The 14,365-nt window shown below is 48.0% G+C and overlaps 1 protein-coding gene across 1 annotated transcript; it reads left to right on the plus strand.

The window, feature by feature from the left end:
* Positions 1 to 7,887: 7,887 nt before the first annotated feature.
* On the plus strand, positions 7,888 to 9,162 carry LOC146206531 (homeobox protein MSX-1-like). Its single transcript, XM_084587039.1, has 2 exons — positions 7,888 to 8,101; positions 8,747 to 9,162. Exons 1-2 carry the CDS (start codon positions 7,888 to 7,890, stop codon positions 9,160 to 9,162), a joined length of 630 nt encoding a protein of 209 aa, XP_084443165.1.
* The last annotated feature ends 5,203 nt before the right edge of the window (positions 9,163 to 14,365 follow it).

Consider the following 14,365-nt stretch of genomic DNA (forward strand, 5'->3'; position numbering starts at 1 on the left):
CAGGTCGGTGAGAGAAAATTGATGGAACTGCGTTTGGTCTGTTTTTTTTTTTCGAGTTCGTGTAATATTGGCGGCTCAAACTGGTCTTCAGTGAAATGTAGCTAGAACATAGAGCGATGAGATAATTACTCAGGCTAGGTGAAAAAAAAAATCTTGCATACAATTGAAATGAGTAATATGTTACAGTGTTAAGAATTGTTGCTCGCAAAATGTTTCCCTATTTTTACATAATAACTATAATCATCATTGATTGTTTAAGTTTCGTAAATACAGAAAATTGATGCAATGATTCCGGCTGATTTGACATCGATGGGATAACTTTTCTCGCAATAAATGAATACGCGGAATCGCGCTTTTAGAGCTCCAGCTTTCAAAGCTAAGGTAACCTGCCAACGCCTAGTAGTCATGGTCAAAGTGAAGCGTGTGTGATCATGTGGACACCCCCTGCACATTGGCCGTATCCCTGATAAAACAAACGCATATTTTTTAACCCACGCGTGCGTCGAAGCATGGCAAGACACATTCAAGAATTGAAAAAAAAAAATGCCATACGACCTAACTAGTGCAGATTACCCGCAATACCTCGGGTTTACTTGCCAAAGAGTTTTTCAGGGCCAGCATTCATTGCTCCCGAGTAACCGACGCACACTACAAGTAAAAGCTGGAAAGGTTAGCTCCTCTACAAGCCCAAATTTTGATTTTTAGTGAAGGAGGCCAGGGATCCTAGCATAATCGCGACAAATGCAATCGAGAGACTGTAATTTTCCAGTTATTTCTGACAGCAAAAAGCAGATTATAGCGCCCTGTTTCTGACTGTACAGAAGTCGAAGCGTGTTAAATGATGGAGCCTTGGAGCCTCGCAGAATATTCAGCATGCTGCAGAGGACAACCTTATTTTTATACAATGAACATGCTGCCGCCGCAAAAATATTGAGCAGCAAGCAGGAATAAAAAACGCAGCGTCAGGTGACGCGTTATTACGGGGAGTGAGAAAGGCACTCGACGTCGCAAACAACTCTGTTGTTTCTAGGAATAAACGTCTTTCGACTAATCTTGTGAATCCATTGACTTGTGCGCAAGCCGTCACGCTTGCCTTGAGATATCATGAATACCGCATAACCATCTTCAGGTCGCTTGCTGCAGTTGTACGCGCAACAGCACGGCATAGAGCTTGCACGCTGCAATAAAAGCACAGCGCGCAATATTCGCTCGCAGAGACTAGGGGAAAAATGGCGCGAAGGAAAAAGAAAACACAAGGAAAACGCCGGACGCGCGTCGGTTTCCAATGACAACGGCAGGGAGACCAATCGTCGCTCAGGAAATCGGGCGGAGAGCCGGCCTTCAGCGAAGGGGCGCGCAAGGGGCGAGGAGGAGGCGAGGAGGTAGCGCGGCGGCGGCAAAGTTCAATCGTTGGCGTAACTTTCAAAGTATCAAGGGGCTTTAGTATAGGGTAGTATAGGGTGCCTCGATGCCTTCGCCCTTATGTGAGGGAGTAGAGGGGCGCTGAAGGGGCGGTGGGCACGTATGTAAAGGTATTGTTGCCTGCAGCTTCGAGTTATTCACTGTGACACTCGGTGGTCTGGTATAATTTCATATTTATGAAACACGAATAAAATAAACGCCGTTAGGTACGCGGGTGTTCAAATTGATATTCGTGCGGGCCGCGTTCATTTTCACAGCACATGCAGTTGTGCAAAAGAAAAAGAAAACAAAATTCGTTGAAGGTGGTATAACGACTGCTGACAAGTTCTGCTGACCACGCATGCGCAACTCATATCGTTTATTTACGGAACGAATCGCAATTTTTTTTTTCTTGCAAGAATGCGTGTCATGAAAGATTGGAGAAATAGATTTCTGTGAAGTCTAAGCGTACGAAAATAAAGCGTTGCAGTAAGACTGGAATTCATTTTAATACAATTCACTTTACGGAGGGCATAAATTCGTAAGTACAGGAACTTCGCCCAAGGCTGCGCATTTCGCACTTTGATGCATTCGAGGAAGTCAACCTGCAGCCAGGTGAGCCGATCATCTGCTTTGACAGATGGTGTTTGCTTCTGTTTTCAAGTGGAGTTGTCTTGAAGATCACACCCCGATATCTATACTGTTTTCATAAACGTGATGATCAGTCAGAACTGCCTTGATTCGGAAGCTTTTCGTGGGACGGATGGATGCTCGGGGAGACCCCCGAAAATACTATAATGTGGCGATACAGGGGAAAATATTAATTTTACGTGGCATGCTATTTTTTTTTTCTTTTTTTGGCTACACTTGTGCGCGACCTAAAAGTCACATAGCTTAACCAACAAGTGCTTCTGAATCTCACAGCGCGTATTTGAGACAAGGCCCTTCTCTAACAGCCTCCACACCATCAGATATCTCTCTCTCCCTCACCCCAGCAGGTTTACTCTCAGGTTCTTGATTAGCTAGGATTCAGATCAACAGATGTTCACATCTGCGTACGGGATAAAGAAGAACATGAATGTGTTGTCATTGGACGTACTGCGGGGCATCTCAGTGTTGATCTGATGGTTTTCAGTGACAGCGCGGACAGAGCGAAATCCTGCTATTTTCTGCACATTGATGCACTGAGTGTCATAGGCAGCAGCTCGTCATGCTTGATATTTATTGCAAAAACGTGACCGACCGGACTGACATCATAAATTGATTTCTACTGTATCGACAATTTCGACAGTGATGAGTCTACAGATCGGTTCCTTTACTTCAGACCTTTTCTCTCTAGCTCTCGTTTTTTTCGATGACGCTCGTGACTCCAGCAATCGACAAAAAATCTTCTGCGGCGTGTTTTAGCAGGGCAGTTTAAGCTATCTTCCGCGCACTAAACCGTGCCATTTAGAGGATGTTTTTCGTAGCACGTACTCTCTCAGTGTCTGGTATTCCCACTTTGGTCTTATTTTGTCGAAGTGTATGACATGTTCCAAAACAACTTTCGCAGTCTTGACACCGTCTACTGCAGCCTTGGACGCGTTTATTGAGGCCTACACAGCTGTGTCATTATTATAATGTTTCGGCCGTTGGCGCGGACTTCGTCGTGACTTTCGTGTAGCTTTTGGAGTCACCCGACAACTCTTTTCATTGGCAACGCAGCTTCTGTCGTTATCGGGACCCTGAGAAGGATGTGGGAATGAAACGTAGCTTAAATTATCGCGGTGTGAGTATGTGCACGAGAGCTTGCTCGGGAACGTTCTTTCGTTCAACGAACACCTAGACAATGCACCGCATTTCCGGCTCTTCGGAAGTTCGTAAGTTCGGTGCGCAGCTGAAAACAAGTTTGCAGCAAAATACCTTTTAAACGTATTTTTTTTTTCGACACGCGTACAAGAGCGCAATAATTTTAGAACAAGAACACTAAGCAAATGTAAGGGATATAACACATAAAGTCATGCGGAGCTTTCGATCGCCTCCCGCGACACCGGCCTTGCGGGAGCCTTCACCGATGCGCACCCGGCGGTCTAAAGGGCCAACTACGGCATCAAGAAAAAAATAAATAAATTGGTTTATAGAAAATGGAAGGCGCTGTGTCACACTTGCTGGTGGACACCTTACTGCGCCTAATGGGAGGGATGAGGGTGAGAGTGAAAGAGAAATAAGAGAAGGATGTGTCGTAATGAAGGGCCCCGGAGTCATTTAGACCACCTGGGGATCTTTAACGTGCACTGCCATCGCACAGCACACGGACGCCTCTTCGTTTTGCTTCCATCAAAACTCGGCCGCCGCAGTCCGCGACTCGACAGGCCGCTCCTAAGAGAGACCAAGCGACCGTGCCTTTGATATAGTGTTCTAGAATATTTGTAGTGCGCTCACACGAGACACGACGGGACGCACTTCTTGTCGACTCCGAAAGGTGGCGCGGTTCGCCGCGTCAATATAGCGTCACATTAGGAAGCCTATATGGTAACGAAAGAAATGCAATGCTCACGATGTAGGATGCACGATACTCGTTTTGCTTTATCTCAACAGTGTGCAGTGAACAAAAATTATAGTTGTTATGGCTGACCATACGGGGCGCGGGCGATGAGAATTGTATACCGCAGATGATGAACGAGCCTCGGTGCTGACGAAGTTCTGCGAAGAGCTCGCCTACAGGGCGCGAAGAGAGACGTCAGAATGTGCAGTATGATTTCGATAATAATGTCGGTCATATTTGTGGTTCCGTGGCACGAATACCCAGGGCAGACTTATAGTAACACTGCTTCTTTTTTTTTTTTTTTTTCGTAACTATCGGCCTGCGGCGGGAATGCATTTTATAGAGCAGTGTTTTTCACAATCGGGCGCACAAATTCAACTTTTAGCACGGCTGTTGCGCGAGTTAAGCTGGTTATTTATATATATCACGTCGTAACTTTTTTTTTCATTCTGAACCCGACATGGCATGGAAAGTAAAGAAACGCTATGCAATATTATGCAACGCCGACATTTATTTTAAAAGCCATAAACAGCATGTGCAGCAGAAAAATCAGACTGAAAAAAGTGAATATATTTAGAAATGGAGATATTTACAAGCTGACAGAAACGCGCGCCATGCAGACTCGCTTTATATATTTTTCGAGATCTTCCGGTGCATGACTCTCTTCCGTTTTTCCTATTTTGCAGGGTTACATTCGTAAAAAAATTAAACCCCGTTTTGATATAAAAACTTATTCTTAGCTCAGCTGAATACTCTCTGCAAGCAATCTGGGCGTGTGCTTTGCCTTCAGCAGTCTCGAGATTATCAAAGATGCTCTGAGCATGCCGTATAGTTTCTTCTCGAAGCAGTCTGTGAACTGCACACCCTCAAAAATTTTAAAGAAAAACTGTTCTACGCGAGAAGAGAGTGAAGCCTGCCTCTGTTCATATACCATGTTAGTGCAGGAAGTCCAAGCCTGTCATCCATGTTTAAGCAGCAGCGCAAATGGACAGAGACGAGTGGAAGAAGGTACACAACGACGACGCTGAACTTACAACTGTCTTTATTAGGAAAAACACAGATCAATATATACTCTACTCAATCAGCGCACATGCGCAATGTCAAAAACATGCGTCAAACCCAGACTATACTTACCAGGATAAAATCAATTTCAAAATCAATTTTTGAAATTGATTTTATCCTGATAAGTATAGGTTTGACGCATGTTTTTGACATTGCGCATGTGCGCTGATTGAGTAGAGTATATATTGATCTGTGTTTTTCCTAATAAAGACAGTTGTAAGTTCAGCGTCGTCGTTGTGTACCTCCTTCCACTCGTCTCTGTCCATTTGCGCTGCTGCTTAAACATGGATGATCACCAACTAGCCCAAACCTCCGTTCTTCTACAAGCCTGTCATCTTCGGATTACACTCTCCTCTTCAGTTTTCATTATACTTTCTATGTGCTCGTCGTGATCCGCTGAAAAAAAAAATGAAAAAAAAAAAAAAAACCTACTTCAGCGTCAGCGTCACGCAGCCAACGTTCACGACACATGGTTTGCGGCATCTTTCTCCCATGGCGTCCTGGAGAAAGCTGAGTAAATCGGAGCGCGAGAAAAAATTTTCCCCGGAATATCAGAGCAATGAGCGCGTCGTTAGCGGTCGTACGCTCAGCGAAAACAAATGCACAAAATGCCGCATAAGATCGAATTTCTCTTAGATAAAAATCGTGATAGAGCTGTCCTCAGTGTCCCTCTAAAGGGTATTATTAATCCATTTCTGAATTTTATGCGCTTTGTTATGGCCAGAGGAAGCTTTGTAGACGCTATTCATATATCTTTATTGTACAATAATTTATCTGTAGTTTATGGAAACTGGCATGCCTCAAAACGCAACCAGCATCATCATTACGTGCTTGGTATCTACGAGGGGGGGGGGGGGGGGGGGGGCATTTTGACAAGCATGCGCCACGGCGAGCGCGCACACCATCTCTTGCTCCGTTGATGTTCGATTTCGCGTCACCGCGTGCTGTAAAGGCCCCGTTCTCCAGAAAGTCTGGCGTCGGCGCTGTGATCGAAAAATTAGCTGGCAGGTTGCAGCTGGGAGGTGACGTGGCCGTGCGCTGACTGGTCGTTCGGTTGTGTGACGTCACGAGATCACGTGACATTGGCAGGTGCCTCCAACGCGGGCTTCGCACCTTTGAGATTCCAGGGTGATATCAGAACCCACCCCTCCAGAAATTTCCTGCGCGCAATGCTTTCGTTTCTTCCTATACCCTGTGCGGTCCATGCACGTTTCCTGGCGAGGAGAGCAACATTTAAGCACAAGCACCCAGAAGTATACATATGCGGCCTAGTGTTTGCTTTTGGGCGTGTGTATACTGTAGCACGCGTACTGTTGCCGTACTTCTGTCCCGGGGTGGATGGAGGAAGAGGAGGAGCAAATGGGGGGGGGGGGGGGGGGGGAGGTAGTAATCGGTAAACAACGATCAAATAATTTCTCTTTTCCACCAGAAAAAAAAAACGGTGAATTGATGGTTCAAAATGGACCGTCATGCACATGTCCAGCTCGCCTCGTTTCAGGTGGAGGGCTGCGTTTCCCCCCTTTGCCAAACTGTGGGCATAAATGATTGTCTAGGAATTACCGACAAATGGCTGGCCATCCAGAAAGAATACGCGTAAATTTCTGCATATTGCTTGTTTTACATTACCCTAGCCCGAGGCGGTGCACAGCGTGCAACTCTGTACTTTCGCTCAACTTTTATTTCGTGAGTATATTATGCAGTTGCTTTGAAAATAGCTCATTGTTGATCCGTCTCTATGGAAACAGTTCTTTCGTGCTTCCCTAAATCATGCCCCAAGCAGGGCTAATCACTTGATCATTTCCACATTTGCACTGCTTGAGACACCCTACCTATCGAACTGCGCTATCCATTCATCGCTCTCCTTGCATGCTGAAAGCAGCAACAACGTACAATCTCCGCTGACAGGTGTGCGCAGCGGGTCCGCGGCCGCACACTTTCCTCCTCCGCACACTCCGAGTGGGTGGCTAATGAAAAGGGAGTCGGCCGTTCCTCATCTCCGAGCTCACCGCGGGGCGAAGCACGGTCGTCTCCGCAATGAGCCGACAGTCGTCGTCGCTGCTCGCAGAGGCCTCGCCCGTCTCTCATTACCATGGGAGATATCTCACTCGGCGTACACGCACGGACAGACAGGCGCAGGGAAGAGCTGTCGCTCATATTTGCGAGACAAGCCCGATCGCCCACCGCGATGGTTCGGGTCAAGAAAACAGCGCCGTTACAAATGCCCAAGGGCGGACGGATTTCATTATTAAAAGAGTGGAGAGGGGGGAAAGGGAGCCGATCGACCCGCTGCCGCACGGTACCGCACAGCCAAGGAGTAGGCAATGAGAGCGAAGACACTCGACGCTAATAGGATTCATCGAAAAGGTATCTGCGCCGTCAATCATGCGTCGACCTGGACCTGTGGCGCAGCGGTTGCCTGCACCCCACCCTTCGTGGAAACAATTAGCACGGGGCCGAACTGGGCGCAGCAGTTGGTCATAATTTGACCACAGGGCCGCTCACAGCCCCCGAGACGACAGCTTCATTACGGCAGCGCAGAGCCGAGCAGCGGCGCGACTCTGATGAAGTGCGGCGGGCCCTTGTCTCCTCCGATTGAGCCGTCACCTGGCCACTGGGTCAGCACGGCGGCGCTCCCAAATTAGTTGCCAGCGTCCCCGCTCAAAGCGGCGGGCAATTGCCGGAATGGCCTCCTTCGCCGAACGGGGGAGGAAACGGGCTCATTAGGCGACCCCCTCCCTGCGGTGGGCGGAGCCTCCTTCGCGTAAGGCGGGCCCTTCGACGGCGATGGCCAATGGGCGGCGCGAGCGGCAGCCCCGGCGCACGCGTGGCGCGGCGGCCGGTTCCGCGCGCGGCGGAGTCCCGCGGGCAGACGAAGAAACGGTGTAGTCGTGCGGCCAGACATGACGGGTCTGCAGCCGGCCAAGAAACTCACGCCGTTCTCGGTGGAGGCCCTGCTGGCTGACGTGGTGACCAGCGGGCCCAGGGACGTGCAGGAGGCCCAAGTAACCAGCTCGTCGAGCAACGCGGAGCAGGACTTGTGCCTGCCGCCCGAGCAAGCGCTCCACTGGGGCGCCGCCTGGTTCACGCGATCCTCTCCCGCGCCTGGACACCTCGGTGAGTGCTGGCAGCCGCGTAGAGAAACTTGACCTTCGGAGGTTGCAGTATCGCGGTCAGTCTGATCACCGGTGCTTCCTGCAACCTCCGGAGACGCAAGCGAGTCTTTAGCCGTGTGAGCGCGGACAGGGCAGTGAGTGTTGCGGCGTGTAGCTGTCTGCGTACAGTTTGTTTCATGTTCAATCCATTCGGGTGGAAGAGCGCGTACGGACGAAATGCAGACAGAGAAATAAGCCGGATATATTTCAAAAGATTCCTCCGTTGAGTTATATTTTCCACTCAGTTTTTGTTTGCTGATGGTGGTTTGTTTGAGAGAAAAGTAGAGAGGGTGACCTGAAGGCTCAGCGCCTGGTTTGCTACTCTGCACTGTGGAGAGAAGAAAGGAGAAGACGGAAGGTTACGATGAGTGACGATGCTGAGGGAGTAATGAGTAATTACTCCCTTATTGTATATAGAAAAGAGGTAGGAATATATTCAACTGCACCAGGTCTTTATGTGTTATGCTAGCCAGATTAAAACGTGTTTGATATATGCCGCAATGATGCCGTGGCGGCGTACTCTCGGCTGTTCACATTAGTGGCGAGTAATGCGACTCAGGCAGGGGGATACTGTGGTGGTCTACAATTGTGACGTTGTGCTGTGCAGAGACCCCCGGAGGACCGTGCAAGTTACCGGCGCCAGTCAAGTGCCAGCTTCGCAAGCACAAGTCCAATCGCAAGCCGCGCACGCCCTTCACGACGCAGCAGCTTCTCTCACTGGAGCGCAAGTTCCGCGCCAAGCAGTACCTCTCCATCGCCGAGCGCGCCGAGTTCTCGTCGTCGCTCAGTTTGACGGAGACGCAGGTCAAGATCTGGTTCCAGAACCGACGCGCCAAGGAGAAGCGGCTCAAGGAGGCAGAGATCGAGAGGCTCCGCATGGCCGCCCGGCCGCCTGTGCTACCTTTCTTTGGACCTTTCGGCGCTCTGTGCGCGGCGCCCGGTGCTGGCCTGCACGCGCCCATGTTCGCGCCTGCCGTGTTCGCACCGCATCCCTCGCCCCCCGAGCGACAGCCGCCGCCCTAGGAGGAGGAGGACCACCTGTGAATTGTAAATACCTGTACATAGCACGGACAGAGCGCCCATTAAATTATTTTCCTAAGAGCCCCTCGCTGTGCTGCTGCTGCACCCAGGGCGGCGACGCTCGTACCGGTGCCATTGCTAACACAGCCTTGCTGACCTTGCGCTATCTGAGTTCATTCGGAAATGGACTGTCACAGTGATATGTCTCCGCGTGGGTTTTCGTGTCCATATGGCGGGGCTGTTGGCCGATGGCGCTTGCACGCTTCCAGGCATGTGCGTGTTGCGAGGCTCGGCGGTGCAGGCTCCTGGTTCTTGGCCACCGTCCACAATGCAGTGCACGGTTAGCTGGAGCCCGGGGACCTAGCCGCTCGAGCTTTGTCTACCTTTGTCGAGAATGGAGAGCGGACCCATGGGTGACAAAGCGAACGCTTGGAATACATTGAATTAAAAGCGTAATCGATCGGGTTCTTTTCCCCGTTAATGAAAATGTGCTATCGCCGGCCGTCGTCAAATGACTAAAAGCCAGTAATAGAAACAACGAAAGCAGTTGAGAAAAGCCGAACAGTACAGAGCCCTAAACAGAATAAACTTGTCGCATGTACGCGCTGTGCATTGGATCCCTGAAAAAGAAAACATTCTTTGTCTAATGGGCTGCAACAATGTCACCCGGAACGACGGCCTCTTTCCGTTCACCTGATATGAATGCCTCGGCCCACGACGCGTATCAAATGTATTGATATTACTTTTATAAACAATGCAATTCATCTCTCTGCGCTCGACGCAGCAAAGTTGAAAAATCGTCTTCAGCGTTTAGGATGACGAAAATTCTCATGCACAAGGATCATGGTGACAGATATGTCGAAGTGAGCGATGAGTGTTTTTCTTTTAGCCTGTAACACTAGCTATGGAGCTAATCCTGTGATAACATAATTTCGCATGTGCAACAGAGAAGCCTGTCATGCTGCGCGCAAGAATTTACTGTGAGCATGAGCTGCATGATTCTCCGTTTCCCGTTACCGATCGCATGCATACAGGGGGGTCAAACAAGCGGCCCGTTGGGCCTTGAGGGTGTCGGCTTTTTCCCTGGTGCGGATCTCCCTCGTTTCCTCTTCTCCTGGGCGTCTTGTCCATCTCGCGATGAAGCATAAGTAAACAAAAGTGGGGGTTGACGAGTGCTTTCTAGACCTATAGGCCCATTTCCTTTGGTTTATTTTTAGCTGACATTTTTTCAGTATATCTTGCTTACTTTTTTCCATGGGTCCCTTGTTTCTTCTATTCCCCCACTGGCAGAAAAAAGTTTGAATATGCAGCCCATGAGCTTGAGACTGCGGTCTCTTCTGTTGGAGGCACAAGTATAGCCTGCGAGTGCTTTTCGTGCCGACCTTAGACTACGGGACAAAAAAATCTATTTGTTTTTTTGTTTTTGTTTTATTTCCGACAGCTGAGACTTCACAATTCTAAATGTGTAAGCAGAAGGGTCATGCATGCAAAACGAGTATAAGCTGTCGCTTCCGTAAAGCTTTCGTTGCAACAGCGCTTTGTCAGAGGATGTCAGTAGCATTCTTGCGTATACGCTCGCTTGCACGAGTCTTCCACCGCAGAGCACATCGAAAGCGCACAGCGGCAGAACGGCTCCCCTTTGCTACTGAAAAGATGCGATTTTCGAAACAGTGGCTCATTCTGTATATTGTGGATTGTTGCAATGCCGTGACTGTCATCCGCTGCAAGCTTTTTCTACGATATCAAAGCTTTCGTAATAACCTTGGCGCCACGTTATACCGGGTGTCCCAGAAAAAGGACGGAGTGATATCCTCAATGAGACCAACGAAGGGCTGTTGAGTGTCGTCTCGCCTATAGTCTGCCGTAGTTTTAGATTTTTCACAAAAAATATTCAGTTACGACCAAATTATTCCATCTAATTATTGACCTGTGGAGCAGTGTCAGTTCAGCGATTGCACATTGTCTTGAAACACACACACACTTCCACGATATATATATATATATATATATATATATATATATATATATATATATATATATATATATATATATATATATATATATATATATATATATATATATATATACTTCTTAGAGACACATTTATTTGTTGTCGGCATTTCGGTCGGAGCGCGGCCTTTATCAGTCTGAGTCTTGATAAAGGTCGGGCTCCGACCGAAACGTCGATAACAAATAAATGTGTCTCTAAGAAGTGTCTACTCTCTTCAACTTTTAATTACTGAAGCCAACGGAAACTACTTTGTAAAATATATATATATATATATATATATGGAAACAAAGAGTCGTGTGCTGTGCTTCTAAAGCTTTTCTGCGCACGATCAGAAATAGCAAAACCTGCATTGCGCTTTCGTCTAGGTAATATGAAACGGTCTCCGAGAAGATTTGGTCCGTGGAATCGGTCGGAATAAATGTTTCTCTACCGGCACCTTTCTGCTCGTAAGGCTGGCGTGTACGAATTATGGCAGATTAAGCAAGCAAATAGATTATAACTAATCGCAATAAATTTTATGTTTAACATTACACAGTCATAAAAAAAAAACCGTGACAGCTGAGAAGCATGCAAAGCCTCTAGAGTTTTTAGTAACGAAGAAACAAATGAAGCTGTTTAGGGCAAATGTCGGCGTCGACCAAACGTCAGACAAATTGCCTTAATGGGCGCCGGGGAAAAGGCGAAGCAGACAACCCATTCCCCGACGCTGTATCCGTCTTTGGAAAGCTCTCGAAGTCAGCTTTCCTGCATGGGAAAAAACCCTTTAGCATGGCGGCGCGGACCATGGTAGGGCCACAAGTTCGGTATGGCCACCATGGCGGAGCGGTTCGTTGCGCGGGACCAATATGCTTAACGTATCATCATTTCATAAGGCTGCCGATCCGGCCGATTTCGTTCGGCAAGAATTGGCGATCTTCCCTATTTCAAGCATTTCGCTCTGTAATGCATTTTGCTATGTTCGTCCCTCAAGAGAGATGAAGGCGTGCATGACTTTTTTTTTTTTTTTTATAAAGGCCCAAACGATTAGCGTTTGCGTTTCTGTGCTTTTTAGCAATATTCGATTGTGTGTGCCCGATACATTCTTTTCATAAACGAAAGCGAGGTCATTCAGGAGGGTTTGGTTCAGTGTCGCCGAAAAAAGGCTGCCAGTGCGCACTTTCTGAGTTTTATACGGTGTTCCTTGCGCGTGTTTGCGTAACTGATGCCGTAGACACGCTACATGGCGAACCGTTGTGCCCAAGACACCGAAACTCCCACTTTGCTGCTATATGAAGCATGCGGTTCGCAGGCGACCTGCACACTTAATGGGCCATCGCTCAGGAACATGTCGTTCCCATTATTAGCTGTGACAGCTCACTTAGGCCAGCGAATTATAACAGTAATTCAGACTGACAGAAACAATAGTGACTTGGGAGGGCAGCAGGTGACTTCCTGAAACGTTTCTCTTTTTTTTTTTTTTTTACGTACCACTTTCTGTTTGTTAAAAAGCAAGGACTATAGGGGCGACACTCGATTGTTCAGCGCCTCCGCTATTGTCTCGCTCCGTGACCACTGGCGGTCGTGATTCTCTCGGAGGCCAAACAGTCACGGACTTGTTCGTATATGGTGCTTCCAATTTTCTTCCATACTCTTTTGTGCAATGGCAACGAATTGGCTGCACCGACTGTATAAACCAATAAGTGCGCGTATCTGAGCTGAATTGGGCGCGCGTGGCTACAGTGTATCCTATAGTACGGGGCGGCGCGTGATGCCGCTTTCCCGACAGAGCGCGCTGCCCGTTTTTGCCTTTCGTCCTCCGCTGCCTTGAGCGCGGGCTGTCGCCGAGACGCGCGCACCGCGCGGTGCGGGGAAATGGGAACCTTATCAACTGTGTTTCCGGAACGCTTGCTTAATAGCCGGCCGGGACGATATATCTTCCCTGAATTGAGCCAAACTGGCTCGCCGAGAGAGCCGTTAGCTTGCACCCATCGATTATTTTGTTGACTGCGTCGGGGCAGATGGAAATGAACCGTGCAGTCTCACACGCGTACAAAATAAAAAAAAAAATAAATAAAGGGGGGGGGGGGGGTGCATTGCATGAATGGCGCTTCTCCAACTCCTGTCGACTGCCAACTATCGAATAGTAATAGAGCTGGCGCTGAATTGAAATCAAAATGCAGCCGGTTCGAGTTGCCGGGCAAACCTTAAAATAAACCATTCGTTTGCGCGTGTGAGCTATTGCGACTCCCGTTTTCGGATTATAAGCGCTGATTATTTTTATTTTTCTACTGCTTTATGTTTTTTTTTGGAAATTTACTTAGCCACCTCTTGCTGGATGCCAGCTTTTTTTTTTTTTTTTTTTTCAAAAATTATTGGAATTCTGCAGCGAACAGATCAAGGTTTCCGTGGTGTTGCTCGAGGCATCACTGATGAGTGCAGAGAACGAATTGACACCGCAGCACTTATTCCCACCGTACACAGGTCACATACTACGCGGACCATTCTGATGATTGCATTTGAAGGCGTGAGACGGGGACAAACTTAGCGCAACTTTGGAATTGCCAGCTAGGACGGAGGCACATAGCTTATTTACACATGTACGGAAGCGGGCCGGCAATATAAATAGAAAAACAACTTAACGCCTGCCCGTACGATATCCAAGAACGCTGTTTCTTCATCCGAAAGATAATTTAATGTCACACTGATCCCCGCCTTGTTTCTTCCTTTCCTATAAAACGTACGTACCTTTACAATGTCACGGATTCTGCGATCCGTGCTCCTATAGCTTCGGCTGCAGTCACTGAACAGTGGCTTGTATGATTTGCTAGGACAGACGTGACAGGATATACTAATCGCTCGTGTTTATGCACTATAGATAATTTAAGCATGTCGAGGCTTCCCAACATTTCCCTTGCCACCTGTCTATTACGTAATTATCCTTGACGGCGTTTCAACAAGCAGCCAATGTCATATCCGCTTGTCAGTCATAACACACCAAGAATTTTTGCGAACATTTGATCGCCTCGGTTGCGTGGAGGTGTTATTTCTCTCGCTCGCTCGAGCGTTTTCTTCATTCTCTAGGCAAGGTGTTTTTGAGGGGAACATCGCCCTATATTTGAGGCTCCCCCTTTCACTGGACAGCACAAGCATCAAGCAGTCATTTATTGTTTATTTAGGAAACGTCAGTATCCGAGTGTGATGTTCTTTCAATTATTT

Source organism: Amblyomma maculatum, chromosome 1, assembly GCF_055883805.1.
Source record: "Amblyomma maculatum isolate TAMU_Amacu chromosome 1, ASM5588380v1, whole genome shotgun sequence".
Lineage (NCBI taxonomy): Eukaryota > Metazoa > Arthropoda > Arachnida > Ixodida > Ixodidae > Amblyomma > Amblyomma maculatum.

Coding starts and splice junctions, on each gene's coding strand:
- LOC146206531 (XM_084587039.1), top strand. CDS start 7,888: ATGACGGGTCTGCAGCCGGCCAAGAAACTCACGCCGTTCTCGGTGGAG. Junction 8,102..8,746: donor TCCCGCGCCTGGACACCTCG/GTGAGTGCTGGC, acceptor TGTGCTGTGCAG/AGACCCCCGGAGGACCGTGC.